This window comes from Larimichthys crocea, chromosome XI (assembly GCF_000972845.2).
Source record: "Larimichthys crocea isolate SSNF chromosome XI, L_crocea_2.0, whole genome shotgun sequence".
Classification (NCBI taxonomy): domain Eukaryota; kingdom Metazoa; phylum Chordata; class Actinopteri; family Sciaenidae; genus Larimichthys; species Larimichthys crocea.
Window position 1 is genome coordinate 15,658,141 of NC_040021.1, and position 21,129 is coordinate 15,679,269.

The 21,129-nt window shown below is 42.7% G+C and overlaps 1 protein-coding gene across 2 annotated transcripts in view; it reads right to left on the reverse strand.

The window, feature by feature from the left end:
• atad2b (ATPase family AAA domain containing 2B) overlaps nt 1-21,129 on the reverse strand; it is a 62,910-nt gene that overhangs the window by 33,568 nt on the left and 8,213 nt on the right. For both annotated transcript variants that reach the window (XM_027284234.1, XM_019264290.2), the window contains exons 15-24: nt 20,924-21,014; nt 20,485-20,796; nt 19,693-19,843; nt 18,127-18,313; nt 17,772-17,957; nt 12,154-12,289; nt 10,723-10,916; nt 10,439-10,598; nt 6,588-6,710; nt 4,336-4,464 (exon numbers count right to left, since the gene is read on the reverse strand). In XM_027284234.1, coding sequence (XP_027140035.1) covers nt 4,336-4,464; nt 6,588-6,710; nt 10,439-10,598; nt 10,723-10,916; nt 12,154-12,289; nt 17,772-17,957; nt 18,127-18,313; nt 19,693-19,843; nt 20,485-20,796; nt 20,924-21,014 — 1,669 coding nt within the window. The remainder of the gene's footprint in view (nt 1-4,335; nt 4,465-6,587; nt 6,711-10,438; nt 10,599-10,722; nt 10,917-12,153; nt 12,290-17,771; nt 17,958-18,126; nt 18,314-19,692; nt 19,844-20,484; nt 20,797-20,923; nt 21,015-21,129) is intronic.

Genomic DNA, 21,129 nt, shown 5'->3' on the forward strand with positions numbered 1-21,129 from the left:
TTCAGGCAAGATGCTTTGTTTTCTGATGTGAACCACTTGTACGTTCTCTTTCCCTTAGGAAGCTGAAGAAATATTGCATTCACGGAACAAGATGCCATTCATCACATGTAGCATGGTACATACAATCTCAACTCAAATGTATATGCAATATATTAGGACTGATAAAAATAACTGAATATGGGAATCAATTAGTGCAGCATATAAACTTTTGACTGGAAGAAAACCACATTTGTAAATCTATTTGACCAACAGGACAGGATACACTACGAGACAGTATAGATGAACACATTTCCTTTTCCAGTTTTCAAATTTGAAACAAAAGAAGCGTGATGAAGGAGAATAAGTGCAAACATGTTAACGGAGGGATTGGATAACATGGAAAAGAAAATGTGAGAACCACAGCGAAGGGAGGGGGAAAAAAAGTCTTTCCTTTAACCTTTTCAAGACTTTAAGGGCATTTACAAAAGCTTGGATTGAAAGGGCAGCTTGTACAGCAACAGCCATTTCTTTGTCCAAGTGTCACTTGACTCTGAATTAACGGAGATGTAGCACTTGCTGAGTAAAGCTTTAGAAAAATCGACAACGGCAACAAATGATTTTTGGCTGCTGCAAGTAACTCTTGACATATGGACATCAGCTAGCATGCAATACACATGAGCTTCTAGGTTGAACCTCACTCTTCAGTAAGTTTGGTAGGTCTTATTGTAAACACAAGGACCAAACTTGAGAAAATAAAAGTTAATATACTTGTCTTCAACAATGCTTTGTGTTTTTTCAAATGAAAGAAAGTGCCATCCTATTAACCCATTTCTTTGTGTACTGCAACCATGACAGTATGTCACAGGATGCGTGCCTGTTGTCCTTTTGTCCTGAGAAAAATCCAGGCCATCCTTTAACACAGCAACTATTCCAGCCTGCGGTAAAAGGAAGCAGGGGTGTTTATTATGACTTTAAATATCCCATCAAGGTCCTGTGATGGATTGACAGCGGCATCGGGGAGAAGAGCTGCCTGTTTACTGTGATGTGAGATACAAGACAGGGGAGAGGCAAGACACAGCAGTGTTCCATCTACATGAATGCAGCCTGGTAGCTGTTGCCTTGGGCATGCTATTGAGTGACGCGGAGGACACATTATGCAGCGGCTGCATCGTTACTCTTTTATTCTGCAAACAGTTCAAGAGTTGATGAAGGAATCTTGTCAACCGGCGGTGGAAAAACACTGGTGAACCATGCCAAATAAAACAGGCCAAGAAAGAAAAAAGGCATTTGCCAATCTGGAAAGTAGCACACCACTTGCACGTCCATGACATTTAAGAAAAGCAAGAGAATAAGCATAGGCACTGATGAGTTAAGCAATCAATAACACATGCCTTCTGAAAAACAGGTGATTTAACTTGCAAATAGCAGCCATGAGTGAATGAGAAAAACTGTGATGACTTAATTATGAATGAAAGGAAAGCACTCTATATGAACCGGATCCTTGTGGTGATGCACTATGAATGAACCCAGGACTGTGGCTCAGGTAATGGGCCTTGGGTTTTTTTTGCTCCTCCTGAGAGGGAGTGTCGGCTGAGAGGAGGGGGGTGGGCTGTGAGAAAGGAGGGGGGCAGAGAAACTGTGATAGAGGTATCCATGCAGGCTAATGGAAACCACATCCTTCTTCCTGTTTTCTTGTGCATTACCAGCAGCAGCAAGGTCTCCCATCTTCCTACCGCTGATTGACCTGGTGACAGCATCAGCTGCCCCGGTCATCTAAATCTCAACAACCAAGCTTATCCAAGGCCACCGCTTTTAACACCTGATTCAAAAATATCCTTAGCTTTCAAAAAGCCTTTCACGTAACTTTCTCCACAGTTCCAAATAGCGCGCCTCATCCCTACCTCCGCTCTCCATCATATCTGAATGTCACAGGCAATTCTCAGCTCTAGGCAAACGGAAAAGAGCGATGGAAGGAGAGGGGGAGAGGTGGCCCAGATAAAAGCCCTATAGAACTGCAGATACCAAAACAGCTCCAGCTAGGCTTCCCCCTGCAGGTAATGATCTAGGATAACTTTAACCTTCATGAGTCCTGACCTTCTACAGAAGAGGAAGGGAAAGCGAGCAACCCCAAAATGACCTGGCTGCAGTAGGTGCAATTGCATGAACAGTTTATTCCTGCGGTATCGGCACGGAAATTGGCATCTCCTCCACCAGCTGCACTGTGCTTTCATCGCGCGGCTGTGTCATACCTCCAGACATGACTGGCTGTGATCAATTAGCCTAATAGCTGCCTTGCTGAGGTGCTCCAGGTGAGAACTGGCTGCCGATGTCACAAATTAATCACCTGAGTTAGCCTAATTAATTAAGCCTCTGGTGGAGGCTGATAACAACTCTCCCAAGAGCATCTAAATTGGTGGTCCGCATCTGTGACATTTGGCTTTGTAGATAACGACTAAGGCTAAAAGTAGCATATACGGGTCGACTGTTGTTACTTTAAAAAAAAAAAAGAAAAAGGAGTTGTTTGTCTAGGTTACACCATTAATCAATTTGTTAATTAACATTAGTTTATACCTTTTTTTACTTTGACCATGTGTTTCACGTTGTTACAGATGCGTGAATCAATAGTTGTAAGTAGACACGATATAGGTCATTTGTTTTTTTCTTTAGATTAGTTTGGCATTGAAAGGCAGGGGGAATAGAGAGCGAGAGGGGATAGCATGCAGCAAAGGGAACAAAACCACTGCCGCCATGGTAAGGACTCAGCCTTGATATATGGTACACGCTCTAATGAATGAGCTACCAGGATGCCTGGGGCATTATATAGGTTTAATGAGTAATAAATGATGCACTACTGTAAACAGGTGTTAACCTCGATATATATGCACTGATAATATACGCAGAGATGTGAGTTTATTATATGCACCTGTATAATATCTTGTGATATAATATAACACCAAGGCAGTAAATCAAATATTTCTGGATCTTGTCAAGTTCCGTTTTTATTGACAGAGTGCCAGAGATGTTGAATCAGCCGTTTTGGCACTTTGGACTGTAGTTATTAGCGACTTTGCTGTACTGCACTGCATTAAGCTGTGTATAATACGCATCTACATCTCCTCCTCTTAACCCAAAAAATAAATCTTTGAAAAGCTACTGGATCACATCTGACGTTGCAGTCTTCAATCAAAGTTCCATCAGTTTACCCTGGACTGAAATACTTCGGGGGGGAGGGGAGATTAAACAATTCAGTCTGAATATTACCTCGCTGCTATATAACTGTTATCTCCTTGGCAGGACAAGATCAACTGCAGTGAGCTCCAGACTTAGACATGCCCGGAGTCTTACAGTATTTATGGTGGCCAACAGAGGCCCTCATCTCTCAAGAGGGGGCCGTTCTCCCTGGAAGAAGGGATGGTTTACCCACACAGCAGGGATTCCATTAGGGACCTTCTCATGAGGGGCAAGCACCACCTTGTGTTGGACAATTGTACTACATACATACACAAAAATCATATTAGGCATCAACTGTGATTTGCACAGACAATGAAGAGAGCTTGATGAGCCCCCGCCCCCCCTTCGACACACACACACAATCACGGCACATACCCTACACATCCACACTCTTCTGCGTCTTTTCTAGATTCTGTAAATCTCTTAATGACTATTGGAGGCACATCTTTTACCCCCTCTCATCCCCCATTATTTTGTCCAGGTGGAAGCTAGAGGGCATTTTTCAGATTACATTTAAAACCTGCTCTGATTCGCTCAGGTAACAGCCTCATTAGTCTGCCCCCCCTGCCCATACCTGGCCCTCCCATCACCCTTAGGCACCTGCCGTTTGCCACAGGTGGGCATGTAATTGCTCTGTGGCTTGGTCATGTTCTGAGTGGTTAGGAGAGAGTAGCCTTACTAATGAGGCTGCCCGGTGTGTTGCTTCTTCACTGCTGTAAAAATGTATGTGTATGTGTGAGCAGGCAGGTGTGTGGTACCACATACATCTGATATACTGTTGTATTACCACACAGCTGCTTGCTGCTGTGTCAGAGACAGGGAAAAAAAAGGTGAGACAGAGAAAGCAGAACTTGAGAAGTGTGTGTGTCAGACAGGAAAGTAAAAGTGTACTTGGAGTGATTTATTCCTGCATTTGTTAGAGCTGGGGGGTGTACCAGACACAATCAGTATGTGCATGTGCATTTTGGGTAAAACAACCATTTACAAACATGCAGCCTGGCAGCAGACTACTGTCACTTAACTGGGCATGTGGTGTATGGAGGGTGCACATATGTAGTTGTCATCAATCACCCTGTTCACATTGTGTAGCAATTATGCAAAGACAAAGACGGTTTGAATACTCACTAGTGGTGCACTGTTTGTAAGTGGCCTCTCCTTGCGTGCTGCTCCTGGCCTGCTCCTCTCCTGCAGTGTGGTGCTTTCTGGTTGCCACAGCACCTACGGCTGGCGTCAGCTGAGCTGGCGTCTGGAGGTCTGCGGTGACCACGGAGGATCAGTTACCGACAATAGACAATGCTCTTTGTGTGTGCACGTGTAAAATTGTGTGTGCGCGTGTGAATGGGAAAACACTTCTGTAATATTCTGACGGCGGGATAGAGTGTTTGTGAACTCTGGTCATCTTTCTATGTCGGCTCACATTTTTATTATTGTCTGTCAAAGAGTTGTGATATGGTGAGCTGGGTGCAATCACACGTCAGTCAGCACAAATTCTATTACAGAAACTACTATAATAGAATTTGGAATAGCTATATGTTTCATTCCAAGAGTCTGAGTGTGACAGAAAGGGAAAACAAGTGAAGTGAAGACATGTACACCCCTGAAAATGATTTCAACTCTGACATCAAATGATATTTAAGTTTTTTGGCCAAATTTATCACAACTCCTTTCATCTTGTCACAGGAAAAATGAAAATCCCCCTAGATGCACTGTGGGTTCTGAACAGTGCTGCAATTGGACTTCATGCAGTGCTGGGCTAATTGATAGCTTTATAGCAGGACCTTGATTGGAAGATGAAATATTTACACTGCTGTATTTCTCCTCTCAGGCAGTTGACTTATGCTTCTGCAATATTTATTTTGCATCCTGTGCTTTCAGTTGCTAAAAGAGGAAATCAAAAGCAACGGAGTGACTTCTGAAAATTGCTTCCTCTTTGATAAGTTTCCCGCTGGACATGGAAAAGGCCTCTGTGGCTTAAGTCAGAAGTCAATAGGGCCTCAGGGGGTAGGGCTGTGCATACTGTAGATAATGTTTTTAAAAGAGGAAAAACTGGGCTTCTTGTGCAGTTCCTACAATTATACACTTGTGAGTTCTAAAATACTCCTAAAAATGTAACCAAAAAACAAGTCACAAAGGGACAAGGGGGGAAAAAAAGGGCAGCAATGTGTGACAGCGTCTAATCTCTCGGAATGGGTAAAGATAAAGGATATGTCACGGGGAAAGCACTAGGCACTTTGATGTGGTTCTGATATAGCTGAGTGGTTTAGTTTTCTCATGCCTGTAGAGTTAAATACCAGGAGGTGTAGGGAGGCACACATCCTTATGATCAGTCAATAAAAAAATGTAACATAGTGGTTAGATTTCTTTCTGATTCTGTAGTTTTGGATATATATAGCATAATTTACTGTGATTGCAATTTTTTGCAGGAATCTACATCAGCACTGGAATCTGGTCTTCCTTATTCAACCATATGTAAAGCAGGTGAGTGTATATTTTGTGCAGTGTGCAGGTGTGCTTGCACATACATACGATTTTTCCTGGCAAGCACACAGCTCAGTGTAAGGAAGTATATTTATTAGTCTATTCCCATGTGGGCAACTATAGCAACGGGAATTTTTGCATATGATTACATGCTTTTATGCACAATATTTGACCGCTACTTATATTTTAACTACCAATACTTAATAATGCATCATTTAACAACATCATGTGTGTTTCTATGTGCACAAACCTCATTTAGATTTACACTATATCCACTCAGCACTGCTTGAGGCTGTTTGATGAGTGTACAGATGCAGAACGCCGACCAGACACCAAGCACAGAAGGTACTGTCTAGAACGCCGGAGCCTCAGGCATCACTTATTTCTACGCCAAACAAACACTCTACATTAAAAACTGACTGTTCCATCAAGTATTACTGAGCTACCCTACAGATGTTTTTTTTTTTTCCTAAAAGTATGTTTCTATTCTCTGAAACAATCTATCAAAGACTTTCTAGAAAAAGAGGGCGGGGGGACAGGAGCCGCAACTATACAGCCAACATGTACTGGCCGGGGCTCATTATTCAAGTGAGTGAGTATTCAGTATTATTAGTCCGCTCTACCAATCATGTAATGAAATCAACCATCCCTAGATAAGGAGGGCAGTGCAAACAAAATGATTTATCATGTAACTGGAGTTTAAGTTTATGATCTGCAAAAGTCTGCTTTTCATGAGAAGCTGAGCAATAATTAAGGATATTGAGTGTTACATGTCGAGAAGGTTGAATGTTACAGCATTGCCCCTAACCTGCGCAACAGAGATGGGAATTTACTTTTAGGTACGACAGCTAGTGTGTCTTGGTGAAAACATCGTTTTCATCATGCTTTGATTTTCTTACCCCTCTTCCTGCGTGCCTCCTTGATTTCTTCACACATGCGGTCGAACTCGGGGTCCAGCTCTGAGGCAAATATAGCATGGGCTGTGTCCTTTAAACTGCACGCTCGGTGCCTTATCACCTTGTCTGAGAAAGAAGGAGACAGTGAAACACAACACTGGTGTCACAAATCTGTGTTTTTCTGTGTGTGTGTGTGTGTGTGTGTGTGCATGTTCAAGGGCATGTCCTTTGTAACACAAAGACATCAGCCAGTACCTCTGCCGTGACATTATAATAACTGTTTTTTTTTTCTTTAGATATTAGTTCTGTCATCAAGGGTTGTGCAGGAATGCAGTTCGCCGTTTGACGCTTCATGTTCTCCGCACACAATCATGTTCATAAAGCAAAGAGTCAATACCAAGGCCAAGCCATTTTCCTGAATGTGTGAGAAGGAGGATTGTAGTATTTTCTCACAGTTAAATAAATAAAAAAATAAAAAAGGATAGAGTTGGCTTTTGTGAGAAATATTCGCAGGCAGACGTCAGACATGCATGAAAGTCTTGTTATCACCACTTCAGCCATTTAGGACAAAGGTGGGTGTATACACACACATATGCAGGCGCATATACATGTAATCAGAAATACTTCTTAAATGCATACTTATTTACGCCTTCCACCTTAATAACTCTTACACCTTATTCCCCGTAGCTGTACCACTGCATCATTAAATCCCCCTTTTTTTTCCTGCATCCATGGAGGGAAAACAAAGACCGAGCTGAAGAGGCAGGCTAAAAGCAGAGCCCGTGTAAACAGGCAGTCTCTCATTATTGCAGGCAGAGGGAGAACAGTTCAGGCAGCAGAGTGGTAGAGGGGTCACAATCTGCCAGCTTCCTTTGTCTAATTGGAGGATGGCTGGCCTAATTGCGGTGGAGGCAATTTGTGTGTCTTTGTGTGTGCATGGGTGCACTTCTCTACTGACTGAGTATGGCTGTGTGTGTGTGCAATTGTAAGCGCATCATAAGGGCAAAAATGCCCGTCAGTGGAAACGTGTCAAAGGCCATGTGGGATGACGAAAGCTTATCAGCACCCTTATGGACCCTGCCTAACCTCCTCATCTAGAACAGACAAGCACGCACTGACATAAAACGCTGTTGCTTACGCATTCCTTCATAGTCATAGGCCTGTTATCGCCAGTTCCATCAAGCAACAAAGAAGTATGTGTGACACCGAGCGACACTGTGAAGCACAGCCTTTTTAACACCAACGATGTAATTATTTAGCAAGGTGAGGAGGTAAAAGAAACATGAATGTACATGAAGGACGGTAAGATAAAGAACACAGAAACAGACCGCCGAGCGATAATGAGGTCTAGCACTTTGTGAGTTAGTATAGAACTTCCTGAGCACCATAATTGTGCAGGGTTCTGGGCCATATTCCCTGGGCCGAATGCTGGGTGAGCAGGCATGAGCCTTCGTTAGTCTTCTTTATTAAACTGCCTAATTGCATTTTTTCCCTTTAGTGTATCGTTTGTAGACCCTGCATTCCAACAAATGACCCAGACCCTGGCCTGCAAAGACAGAGATATGATTTATTCATTTGGGCTGGCAGACAATTGCTTCCCATTAGTGTCAGGCAGCTATAGCCTAGCAAGGGAACTGGAGCAGCTAAACACACAAGGCGAGAATTAAAATGGTCATATCAACGGAACGGTCTGAAGGCCTACTGTGTGCGACTTTCAGTTAACATCATGGAATGACCCCTCCCTTTATCTTTTTTTCAGTGCAACAAGATCTTCTCAACTTTTTCATGTTATTTTTTAAATGTATACACAAACATGGACTGTATCTCTCTTCAGGTGGTCTTGCAATCAACCACTCCGTTTAAAGCAGTGGTCCCCAACCCCCGGACCGGAGCTGTTCCTACCGTGCCGTGAAATGGCTCATAATTTTTTTTTATTATTATGAACCATAATGATGAGCCGCGGGTGTCTATGAGCACCCATGTGATGGCTTTGTGGATCATAAGTTCCTGACATGGGTACCCGCCCGGACTAATTAGTAATGCACAGGTGCCATAACCTAGGTTAAAGAAACTAAACTGGCAACCGGGGTGTTTTTGACATGTTCAGCAACTTGTCCAGCTTTTCGGAAGAGCTGACGGAACTGGGCGAGTTGATACACAGCCACCTGACATCACTGTCTCATGCATTTGAGCGCTATTTCCCATCTTCAAAGGACCCGCGGAATGGCAAAGGATGGATGCACAATCCATTTCAAAATGACGATGGTCGAGACCGGCTCCCATCAAAACAAGACGACCAGCTGACTGAGCTCAGAAATGACGGAGGACTGAAAACACTTTGATTCAACATCACTGTCATCTTTCTGGATCAAAGCATCAGGAGAATACAACGAGATCAGCACGCTCGCTCTGAAGACGCTGTGCGAGGCCGGTTTTTCTGCCATGACCACCACTAAGACCAGACTTAGAAGCAGACTGAACATGAACAATACCCTGCGTGTCTCACTGTCTCCCATCACGCCCCGGTATGATGTTCTTCTGGCCGGCAAACAGGCCCAGGGGTCTCACTGATACCGATTTCAGTAAGTTGATGACATTATTTGTAAAGTGGCTCTATTTTTTGTTTAGTTTTATTGTATCCTGGTTTTGAACTGTATGTTTTGGATGCATATTGTTAATAGAACCACAGGAAGAACAGCTGACAAGTCTTCTGTACAGCTACAGAGGAATATACACGTTATGATCACGTACAAACTGTTCTGTTCTTGTTGGTCTGGTCAGGTATTTTCCTGTGTGGTTTGGTCTAAGATTTGACAAAATTTGTGAAGCCTTTACATTTAGCAACTTTTAGAAATGATAGGCTAAAATAACTGTGGGAGTTGCCTATTGAAATAACGTTAATATCTTTCGCAATGTATATTAAAGTTGACAAATTGCCAACCGGTCCGTGAATTTTTTTTTTATGCTTCTGCCGGTCCTTGGCACAAAAAAAGGTTGGGGAACCTGGTTTAAAGTATAAATACAGTGTTTGTGTAATCTACTACAAAAAGAAAGCCTCTTTGTTTGCGTGTACATGTGTTCTCATGTTTTACAGCACTCATTATGAAGTCCATGTGCTGAGAAAGGATAAGGTAAAAATCTGTTCAAAGTGTAAGACAATACACAATTAAATTTTCATGCATAAGCCTCAGCTTCCTCAGCTGCGGAACAAGAATTACACAGTGGAAATGCCATTTTCTGTGGGGGGCTGTATGCCTTTTGTTTCATTTGAATTTCAAGTTGAAGAAAAACATCTCGGAGGCTCTGATTTGACTGCCTTGAAGCCCTCTTCTTAATTCATTAAGTGTTAAATCCAATTACTTTTTTGCTCACACAATGACAGCCAAAATGGAACACAACAATAACGACAGAAACACATGCTCATACTTATTTGGATAGTCCAGTGCTGGTCTATTATCGAGGGACTGTCATGTGTTTAATTTGGGCTGTAGAGGTGTGACAGGTTGTCTATATATTTGTTGTCGGATCTAATCTTAAAATTGTGTTTGGGATGAAAAGGAATTCCCCCATATGGCTAAATTCACTTATTTGCTTTCTGACCAAGTCCAGAATGTAACAACCAATATTCATTTAATATCTATGAATTAATAAAGAGATAGTTACGTAATGTGTCTAGCTTAGCACAGAAACATGGTAGATATTTTTTAATTAATTTATTGTTTTGTTTTTTTTGTAACTTTTGGCAGATTTTTGGACAAATAGGAAAATGTGTGATGGAGTGCATGCATATGAACTATGCACACATCAATATTCCTCTGCATTTATACAAGTATATGTGTATTCATGAGCCTCACCTCCAGGATCTTTGTCAGGGTTGTATTCTAAAGCATTACTGCAGATGAGGTCAATGTCCACCAGGAACTCCTTCACTGTCAGGTACTTGAGGGTGTCAATCTTGGTCATGACAGTGGACAGGTCCATAGGCTGCCGAATAACCTCCAGGTAGTCTGACACCTGAAACACAAAGTTATTTAATAAGTGTTCATTTTTAACGAAGGCCTAAAACCATCTTTGTCAAACTATGAGTGAGATTCAGTGTTGTGGGTCACAACATGAGCGCATAAGAATGAGTCCATACCTCCTCAATATCAACTGGCTTGCTGAAGATGTTAAAACGTTTATCAGTGGCCAGGCGCTTGGTCACGTCCCTGAGAAAGAGCCTGAGCTCCCGTAGTGTGTTCTCCTCCTGTTCAGCCAAGCGGCGCTGTTCTTCTGTTGACAACACTCTGGGGCCTGGAGCATCTGCCACCGGCAGTATCTCTTTACACCTCTCTGTTGAGAGGCGTGCAAAAAGCAGAAAGAGAGGAATATGCTAACTATAAAAAGTTTACACACTTCAATTCCGTCTATGGAAAAAACCTAAAGTTCGAAGACCTAGAGAAACAAAATAAATAATCTTTGTTAGTTTGCCCACAGCGACAAAATACAAAAGGCAGCTACGGGAAAAATCATTACACAAACGATGCAAATAAAATATAAACAGAGCTAGCTCAGTCTCATTTCAAACCTGATATCTGACCATTCCCTTTGAACACCACTGCAGACAGGATAAGACCCCAGGAAAAAAAACATGTTTTAACATTCTTTAAGCTGAAGAAAATAATACAGCTATGCTCCTTCCTAAAACAGGTTTTGAAATACACTAAGGAATAGCCTCTGGCCAATAACATAGTGATGAAGCAAGGCAAGCAGATATCTGCTCCTCCTCTCTCAAGGCACCAGTCCTTGCCCAAGGCATCTGCCGACATCGTTAGGAAGGTTCCTCGGGCCGATTTGCTCACTCGCAGCAATCCAAACCCTGATTCTAATTATGGCTAATAGTGGCGGGGCCCTCTCATAGCAATTCCTCTCCCTGCTTTTCTGCCGCCCTCTCTGCTGGAAGCCAGACTGCTGTCTTAGACAAGCAGGGACCCCTGAAGAGCACCGGGCGAGTAAAGCAAGGGACCCCTGCCTTGCATCAATGAGGAATCTGTATGAACGCTGGGCACTATTTCCATTTGAAAGCCCAGGTGGACAGTCCTCTCATATTGAACAGGAACAAGGACTGGGGAAAGGCTAGGGGAGGATTGGGGCAATGGCAGTGGTAAGGGGTCTGATGCCTTAATTTTTTTTATGTGGGTGAGGAATAAAGACGTTCAGGAAAATACAGACTTCACACTGGGCCAATTTTACACTTGTGTGTTCAGCACCTTCAATATCTTATATCTTACATCTATTTTCAATCTTCAGTGAAATTAAATGGATTCTGAACAAATCAAATATTTAAAATCCACTTTGTGAATGTGACTACGGAACATACACAGACACAGGAGGATTTCTCAAATGTACCAATCAAAAAAACATCTGCTCCTCTACATTTCATTGGATTCAAAAAAAAAAAAAAAGAACTGTGGGAAATGTCGAGAACAAAGATGCACATGTAGCCAACACTGCCCTCTAGGACTGACAGTAGCAATGAGTCATAACTGTCTCGTTGTGCATATTTATAATAAGTGAGAACAGTAAGTACCTGTGTTCCTGAGGCGTGGTGGAGCCCTGGCTGCTTGGGTGAGCAGCAGGTCAGAGAAAAAGTTCCTCCTGTTCTCTTCTCCTGGAGGGCACAACGTCACTACCTCCCCATAGGTCCTCTGGAACATACTTCTCACCTGTATTAAACAGTCAGTGGGTTGAATTTAGTGATTACCACCATGTATCGTTATGCCTTCCAGTTAACATCGTCAGGTAATAAAAACAGGCAGTTAAAGCACAGTACATGGAGCACGGCAACTAACTGGATTTATACTATAAACTGGAAAAACAGAAATGCATAAAATTAGCTTCCTATGATGAACTCGGTTCTGTGTTTTGGAGGTTTATGTTTCAGATTCAGTCCTTTTACTTACATTTGTTCAAAGGGCAATGCACTAAATTAATGAAAAAGAATAATACTTTTTTCCCCCCCATACACCCGCTGTTGTAATTTATGTTCATCACATAGTGTGTGCCTCTTTTCATCAGTCACTACATTAAAGCTAAAGCTCGACGGAGCACATCAAGACCAAGCATACCGCTTGGAAGTTCGGGACTTAATGAACAGACAAAAATTTTTATGTCCACATTACTCGCAACAGTGGTTACAGTCATTTCTCTCGGAGAGCAGACTGACACTTGATCTTGTGAAAATCAGCAAAATAACGCATGGCTGAACCAGACTAACTTTTGCTGCAACACAACGTCATCATCAGCGACTGTTGCGACCGTTGCAAATTCCCAGAGTTGTACAATTCTGACCTGACTGCGCCAGGTGATTTGTTACACAGAAACATCAGGAAAGTGGTTGTTTGGAAATGGGCAAGTACTTTTAAACCATACTTGGCAGATGATTGGATGAACCCCTTTGTCCATCACAGTCTATCACAGACAAATTTCAGCCAATCCGATCAACAAACCATGCCAAATCTTTTCCATCTATAAAAGTCTTCAGCGGCGTTCTTCGATCTCCTCTCAATGAAAAAATACTTTCCAGTTCTGATATAAATGATGACAGTAATATCTACGCTAACCTTTTTAGCAGTCTCGATAATCGATAATTCAAGCAAATGACGCTCCGACACTCAACCTTGCAACATCACAACAAGACAAGTATGGTATTGGAAGACAAATACATGCGCCCTTTTCCAGCTACTTTATTTTCTGGTGTGCATCTATACTGGGCGCTACAGGGGGGGCTTCCAGATCCCAGTCTGCTTCCATAATGGAGCTCAAGGCTGCTCCCAACAGTAAGCCCTGTTGCTGACTAAGCACCTGCTTTCAACTTTATATCTCCCCCCATCTGTCTTTCACATCGATCCTCTCCCTTACTCGTGACATGTTTGTTCTCTCTTTCTCTCTGCATTGCCTTTTGTTCTTTTTCTTAACCCCTCTCTCTCTCTCTCTCTCTCCCCCTCTCTCTGGATTTTGTGCTCTCTCTTCAGATAAGGGGAAAGAAAAGGAGGAATGGAGTAGAAACGATGAAGACAGTAGGGGAGCAAGAGACAGTCACTTTATGTAGCACACAGCGTGTAATGATACTCAGTATTTTTCATCATGATAAAGGGCTGCTAGGGTGTTGACACAGGGAGAGCGAGCATAAAGAGGGAGGGATTTAGAGGAGAGAGCTGAATGCACAAAGAAAATTGGCTGACTGGGTAGAGCAACTATAAAACAAAACTGGACACCTGTTCTGCTAGTTTGATATATTTTTAACTACTGAAACTGACCTAAAAGAAAGCTAAAAACATTTCTGTCAGACTGCCTGACTCCTACCCTTTAAATCTTGGTCTCAATTTTCAAAGAAAGATATTATTACTGCAGGTATAAAATGAGATGGCAGTAAAAACACAGCTTGAGTGAACAACTCTTCATATAATCTGCATAAAAATAGCCAAGACATCTTCCTGAATCACATTTATCTCAATACGATACCTTAATTCTCTCAGAAATCACACAATGGAGTGCTGTGAATGTCCTGCGATAAACAAAGCATGAGAAAAACGTTGATGAACGACATCTGGACTGTAATGTACACATTATGTTCCATATGGTGACAGCTGAGTGAGGCTAAACTGGGGCATGAGACTGACAGGTGTACTGGTGCAACGTCAGCAATAATGCAGACGCTATACTGGTTTGTTGTGGTGAAGGAGGACGCTGTCCCTGAAGGTAAACCTCTCAATTTACCAGTCGATTTACGTTCCAACCCTCAACTAAGGTCATGAGCTTTACCTAGTGACCGAAAGAATTAAGGTCACGGATATATAAGTGGGCTCACGGTAGAATCGCTGCTCCTTCCTCTTGAAAGGAGTCACTTGAGGTTGTTTGGGCATCTGATTCAGAAACCTTCGTGCTGCATCCCTGTGGAGGTGTTCTGACACATCCCACTGGGAGAAGACCATAGGGCACGCTTGAGGGATTACATCCCGTCTGGTCTGGGAATGCCTCAGGATCCCTCAAAAGGAGCTGGAGGATGTGGCTAGGGAGCAGGACGTATGGACTACCTTGTCTTGTCCACTGCCACTGCGACCCAGGATAGCAACATAAAATTGATGGATGAACGGTGAAAACTGTTTAATGCACACAGGGTCACCACCACTAAATGAACGGTCATTATTCCTTAGTGGGTGTAAAAGAGGGACGTAACACACTAAAACGCTGCTGTAAAAGTTGTTGCCTTTGGAGACACACATGCAACACAAGAGATGATGTGCATGTGGAGGTCATATAACATCTCTGCATACTTCAAAATAAATGTTTGTCGGACTAGCAAACAATCAGCAGTGTGCTCGAACACGGCAAATAAAAGTCTGAATATAACAGCGAGGCATCAGAGGCGTATTTTGAGTTCTACCCCGCAGATGGCAACAATAACCAACAAAGACTGTTTGATGAATTTATTGGAATGGATTGCGTGTCACTTTAAATTAATTCAAACTTGTGACAGCATCACTACTGTTGTATCAATAATCAGGTCCCAATAAAATTGTGCTGCAAGCATTCACATTCAGCATGCGGTTTATGCCGTTACAATGCACTTATGTTGGTTCAAACCACACGTCGTTCCAAAAAGTGTTGACTGATGACACACCGTCTCTCTAACTGCAGTTACTTCACCCTTAACAATCACATGTTCCAGCAATTTCCATTGGTCCTCCACCAAGAAGGAAGTCAATCTAAGCAGAGTGAACGGCTGTTAAGGGAGGGAGGGAGGCAATGTAGTTGGACCCAAGCCTGTAGTGTCAGTTTTGGCTGGGGAGGGATGCTGTCTGTTCCCTGCTGAGGTTTGGAGCTGAGACAGCAGCTGTCACTGTGTTCTCTGTGCCAGAGAGTGAAACAACACTCTCGGAGATAGCCAAATCACTTTAAGCACCATAGACAGCAAAATGTCCACGCATAAAAATTAAAGCCAAAACTCCTCAAACCTTGCTGAAAGAAGCTACCGGGACATTAATCAGACAACAGATAAGCAATATGATTTGACAGAACAAACAGTTCTAGCAAATGGGTAACAAAACTGTTTAACATGTAAACAGCCTGAGCAATATTCTACTCATTCAAGCAAATAGTGTCCAAATCATAATCTCTCTGGAAAACCTGAGGCTCTGTTTCACTGGAACCAAGTGATAAGAGACAGTAGACAAGACAGGGTTGTAGTTAGACCTGCATTACATTTAAAAATCACTAGCAGCAATATTTGTGTGGAGTTTGAATATCTGTCTTCATAACTGCATTAGTTTAAACACATTTCCTAAACACTGCATAGTGTTTTCATCATTATCATTACTGTTATCTTCTATATTCTCTTATTCTTCATTTTACTAGTTAGGTTGATTAGAATTAATTTGAAACCTGCATGAAATAATAATAATCCATCATGACGTTATTATCGTTGGCCGCCAAATGATTAGAAATGACTCAATGATTCACAGAAGAGCAGCCTGATCAAAACTAGTACACTAATGCTTGTATGACGCATCAAGTGGGGTCAAACGTGGCTACAACATTTGAAAAAGCTAGCTAATGCACTAAAAGTTTGGTTCAGAGTCAGAGTATGGAACATTTTCTCTGAGTAAACAAAACAGTAGTTGGGCATCAGTCTAGCACATGAGCTGGCCAATTACCTTCATGTCAACTATTTATACCAGGCATTTATCATTGTCAGTGCAGGAACCAGACAGACAGAGGCACAGTGTGTGTTACAAGCAAAGTGATTTGTTTTCGAAAATAGCTTTAAAAATGTGCAAAATCAGGATCTTTTTTAGATTGTAAATGCTAAAAAAAAGGTTAAGAAAAGAACTGATTAACAAGTGCAATGATGCAATCCCTCTACAAACTAGCAGCATGTAGCACTCAAATGAGGAAGAACACGTAGGAGAAAGCCAGCATAGCCTGAGGACAGTGTTGATGCCCTCATGCTGGCTCCATGTTGACTTGAGCACACCATTAGTCCCATCATGTACTTCCCAATTTTCCAGGCTGCATGGCTATGTGTTCAATGACCAAAGAAGGGTAATTTGAAAAAGAAAAAAAAAAAAAAAGACATGAGAAAAGTAATTGCCATTCCTGCATGGTTTCAGCCAGTCACCTAGTATGTAATGAATAGCAATGTACCATTTGAGACAGGAGCCTGAATGGTCTGTGGTGTATGATTACTTCCATTTTCATAATCTCTGAACACAGCATGCACGTCAGCACACATGGTGTGAAGTGAAGTAAAAAGCCTGAGAGCATTGTAAAGAATTGTAACTATCAATCACACAACATAAAGGAATAAAAAACGGTGTGAAACAGAAAGACAAGTAAAAATGAACAAAAGAAATTTTTAAAAATCTAGAATAAAAAGGTAAGCGGAACTGAGGTGAAATGAGGTGCCTCATGTCCTAATGACTACAGAGAAAGAAGCATCACAAGAGCCCCTCTCCCATTGGAGCATGGCTAGGATTGAGGCCTTCCCAAAACAGCACTGACACACAGACAGAAAAGAATCCGCACATCCTGCACAGGCGTATTGATATGTTGTGTGTGTGTGTGTCCTGGGGTGAAGCCACAGGGCTGCCAACCCCTGGGCCTAATTAAAGCCCTTCTGTTGTCTGACTAGAGAGGACCCTCCTCCTTGTTTGTCTCAATCCTTTTTTTCCCCCCCTTTTCCAATTTTCTCTATTTCCCCATCACGCGAACACAATCCCCTCCCTTACAGCCTAACCCACAACGGGTGGTCTGACTCCGCTTTGGCTTTCAGAAAGAGAATAATAAATCCAAGAGGAAGGATGAAAGAGCAGAGGTGGGGATACCCAGGGAGAAAAGTGGGCAGTGGGATAAATGACAGGAAAAGGGAGATGGAGCCAAAGTAGATAAAAAATAAAAAAAACTCTGTGGGAGCAAATAACCTTGACTGTGACACCCCTCTGTGTGTCTGCACTAGTGCTCCTGAGTACGAGACAAAGAGGGAACAAACCCCTTTGAATCATGCTTTAGCTACCAATACCATATAAAAAAAAAAGACATCAGGTTAACACACTCCTCTCACACATAACAAAAGCAATTGGTGATAAAAACATGCCTCCAGTTAAATCTGAAGATGTCGCCTCAGGTGCGTGTACACTGTGTTCCTACCTCGTCTGATAGCTGTGAATAGTGAGTCTCGGCAGTAGCAAGAATAAGGACAGGGCTGAAGGAGGGCACATCCTGCAGCAAGGTGAGGAAGGTGCTCTTCACAGTGTCACTAACTGTCTCCCACCACTCTGAGACATGCGGCATGAACACCACACTGGGCACGCTCCGGCGTGCCTCACGGAAAACCTAAAACCATACAGACAGGTCAAGCACACTTTGTTGTCTAAAAAAAAAATTATGATTAAACCTAAAAAAAAAAATGCTTATTCTCTGCAAAATCAAACCACCTGTGCACCAGATGGCCTTGTGCAGGAATCTCAGCATTTACTCATGTATTAGTGTCTCTGTGTGTTACCTGAGCACAGGACTCCTCTGGCGTCTTAGCACTGACGGAGTACAGAGTGGGCAAATCCAGGCGGTGCACTGGCAGCTTGTCCAGGTGGTGCAGCAAGGCAGGGGCCAAGTGGGAGCTCTGTCCTGAGCCCGAGGCCCCGGCCAGGAGCAGACGAGGCCGGTATGCTGTGGGCTGTTGGAGAGCAGAGCTAGAGACAGAAGGGAGTTCATAGTTAGCACTGTATCGAACGCTTTATAATCACTGCCCAGCAGTCATACTGTCATTCAAGCTGTATTGTCACAGCAGAAGCTCTATTGTTCTCAGTTTTGTTAAATAGCTTCAGTAAGCGAATGTTGATGCATAAGTTACTGCTGACAATTACTCAACATCCCTGCAAGGGCTTCTCAATAAATCCACTTTTAAGGTAAGTGGCAGTGACAGGCCTTCATTGTGAAACTACTTGAGCATCCATTAACAATACCAGCAAAATCTTTGCACACTGTCTTCTATCAGCTTGAAACATTTCAAGGACAAAATTAAATATTACATCTCTGACCAAGCGGGATAAATTAGTGGAAATGGAACACAATGAAGGCAGACCTCGTCTCTTTTGAATAACAATGAACTGGTAGCAACAGGGGCATAACTAAACCTGCGCTCAAGTAATGTAACCTGGGAGGAAAAAAAAGAAAGAATGAGCATACAAGTGCTTAGTGGTTAGAGAGAGTCACAGAAGCTCGTTACAGTTTGGACGAACGTCTAACTTCCACCATAAAATGTTGTACTTCCCTTGTGTACATGTCATAAAGACACACAGCACAACATGCCTGCAGCATGAGCCCTGCTTACAGCAGCACAATGCTATAAGATTTTATCTGTGCTTCTACTGCAAATTTTAGTATTAGACAAGCCAGAAGAGAATTCCCTTATGTTATTTCTCCGTTGCTATGCTATGTTTAACTTTACATACAGCTCACATGTACTGGGACTGCTGGAGATTTCTGCAGGCTTCCATTATAATACTGGTATTATAATAATAGGACTAGTTAACTCTGGCTTTGAGAGCACTCTGGACACAGAGCCGATAGGCATTAACTGCTGTTTTAATGCCATTTGATGACCATCCAATAAAGCCTTTCTTATATGTTTCCCGTGAGGTTTTTCTTTCAAAGTAGAAAACAGCAGCAGCCTTCCAAACATATTCTGACTTAAGACTTAAACAAGAAAACAAGAAGTCCTGCCTGTGGAGAATTGATGTGTCGTTCATTTCTCTTAGGACAAACGATAAAGGATAAAAAATAATCAGGTATGTTTTAAGTGAGGGGTTTCCCTCCACAAGGAAAATCTATTTACAAGGTACCTAATTAGATGACTGTTAAAAACAGTAACACTTTGGTGACCAGAGGTGGCACTTGTCCTGTGTCAGCACTCAAAACCAGCTCCATGTTTGAAAATGAAACTGGCAACCAATTCTTGGCCTTTGGTTGCCAAACTGTGGACTTTAAATACATTTACTTTCATACACATTGCAAATTTATCTCCAGGTGGACATGACTTTAAACTTTTTTTTTTTCTCCGTGGACTCACGAGGAGAAATGGAGGAAGGGTCTGTGCATTGCAGAAGAGGAGAGCTGACTCTTTGGGGATGCAGCAGGCTGAACTTCATAGATGGAAGAAGAGCCTTCCTCATTGTCATCGTCGCTGTACAAGTCCTCTTCGAGCAGTTGATTGTCACCGCCTAGCACAGAGAGAGAAATGTTGCTTATTCAGCCACACATACATCCTGCTGTTATTGAGTACAATGGTGGCCAATGCACTTTAAAGTTTGTTTCTCCAAAGTTTAATCCTCAAAGCAGCCCTATCACTGATATTAATGTAGTCATTTGACCAAAAAAGTGTGACTAAAAAAAGAGAGCTGGCTTATTAGGCAAGATCTAATGGGCATTTAAAGCAATACAGCACACTGGGAAACTTGTGTCATTATTGGGTGCAAGCAGTACAACTCCTGTTAACAATTTCCCAGTGGTCAAGTGCTGCACTGTGGCTAATCTGCTGTAAACATTCCCTTGTTGACTAGAGTAGGAGTTAGTTTATTGAAGTGCAAGCAGGATGATGGTTATCCAATCTCTCTGCTATCACCTCTGCATTCTCAGAGGGAGTGTTTCACCACAGACCCTTTGTTCAGTGTGTGAGGGTAACACGAAGCATTTCGGTAATAAGGTGGGAGAAAGAGAAAGGAATAATCAAATACTAGAAAGTGCCAGCAGGGAGAGCACACTAACAAGTGAGACGTGTGGCGAGGGAGAAGCAAAAGTCAAAGTGGGAGAAGCAGCAACCAACAATAGAAAACAAACGATGCAGCTGATCCCAGATCCCTACCGTGTGTGTTGTCCCTGTCAGTACACTGAGCGTGGGGGAAGACTCTGAGCAGAGCATTCAGCACCAAGGAGAAAGAGCTGGCCAGCAGGGGCCTGAGGGTGGGGGACAGGGCTCTGCCTGGGGGAGCCAGAGCCCTCTGGGAGGCTGGGACGATTGTCCTCATGGCCTTGCTGAAGTCGCCAGGCCCCAGGACAATGGAGGTGACATCCAGCTTCAGCTTGACACTGCTGCCATAAATCTGAGGGTAGCGGCGGCGCAAAGCGACCAAAGCTGCCTCTGTGCAAAGTGCTTTGATGTCAGCACCGCAGTAGCCTGGGAGGATGGCAGAAGTTAGTTCATAACCTTTGTTGTTTTCAAATGGCACAGAGAATAGGGATGTCATACGATTAAATCAAGAGAAACATTTTGATGATACTCCCTAGTTTCATGTCACTCTTACCGACACATTTTTCTGCAAGTTCATCTACAAATGGCTCAGCCAATTTGGGATTCCAGTCCCGTGTGTGTATCTCCAAGATGTGCTTTCTGGCCTAAACAGAGGTTTTGGAGTGGAGAAAAAGAAAAGAGACACAAAGAAAAACAGAAAATGCAGAGTCAATAAAATGAGGAGCACAAGACATTTCGAAAAACACTTGCAAGGTTGAA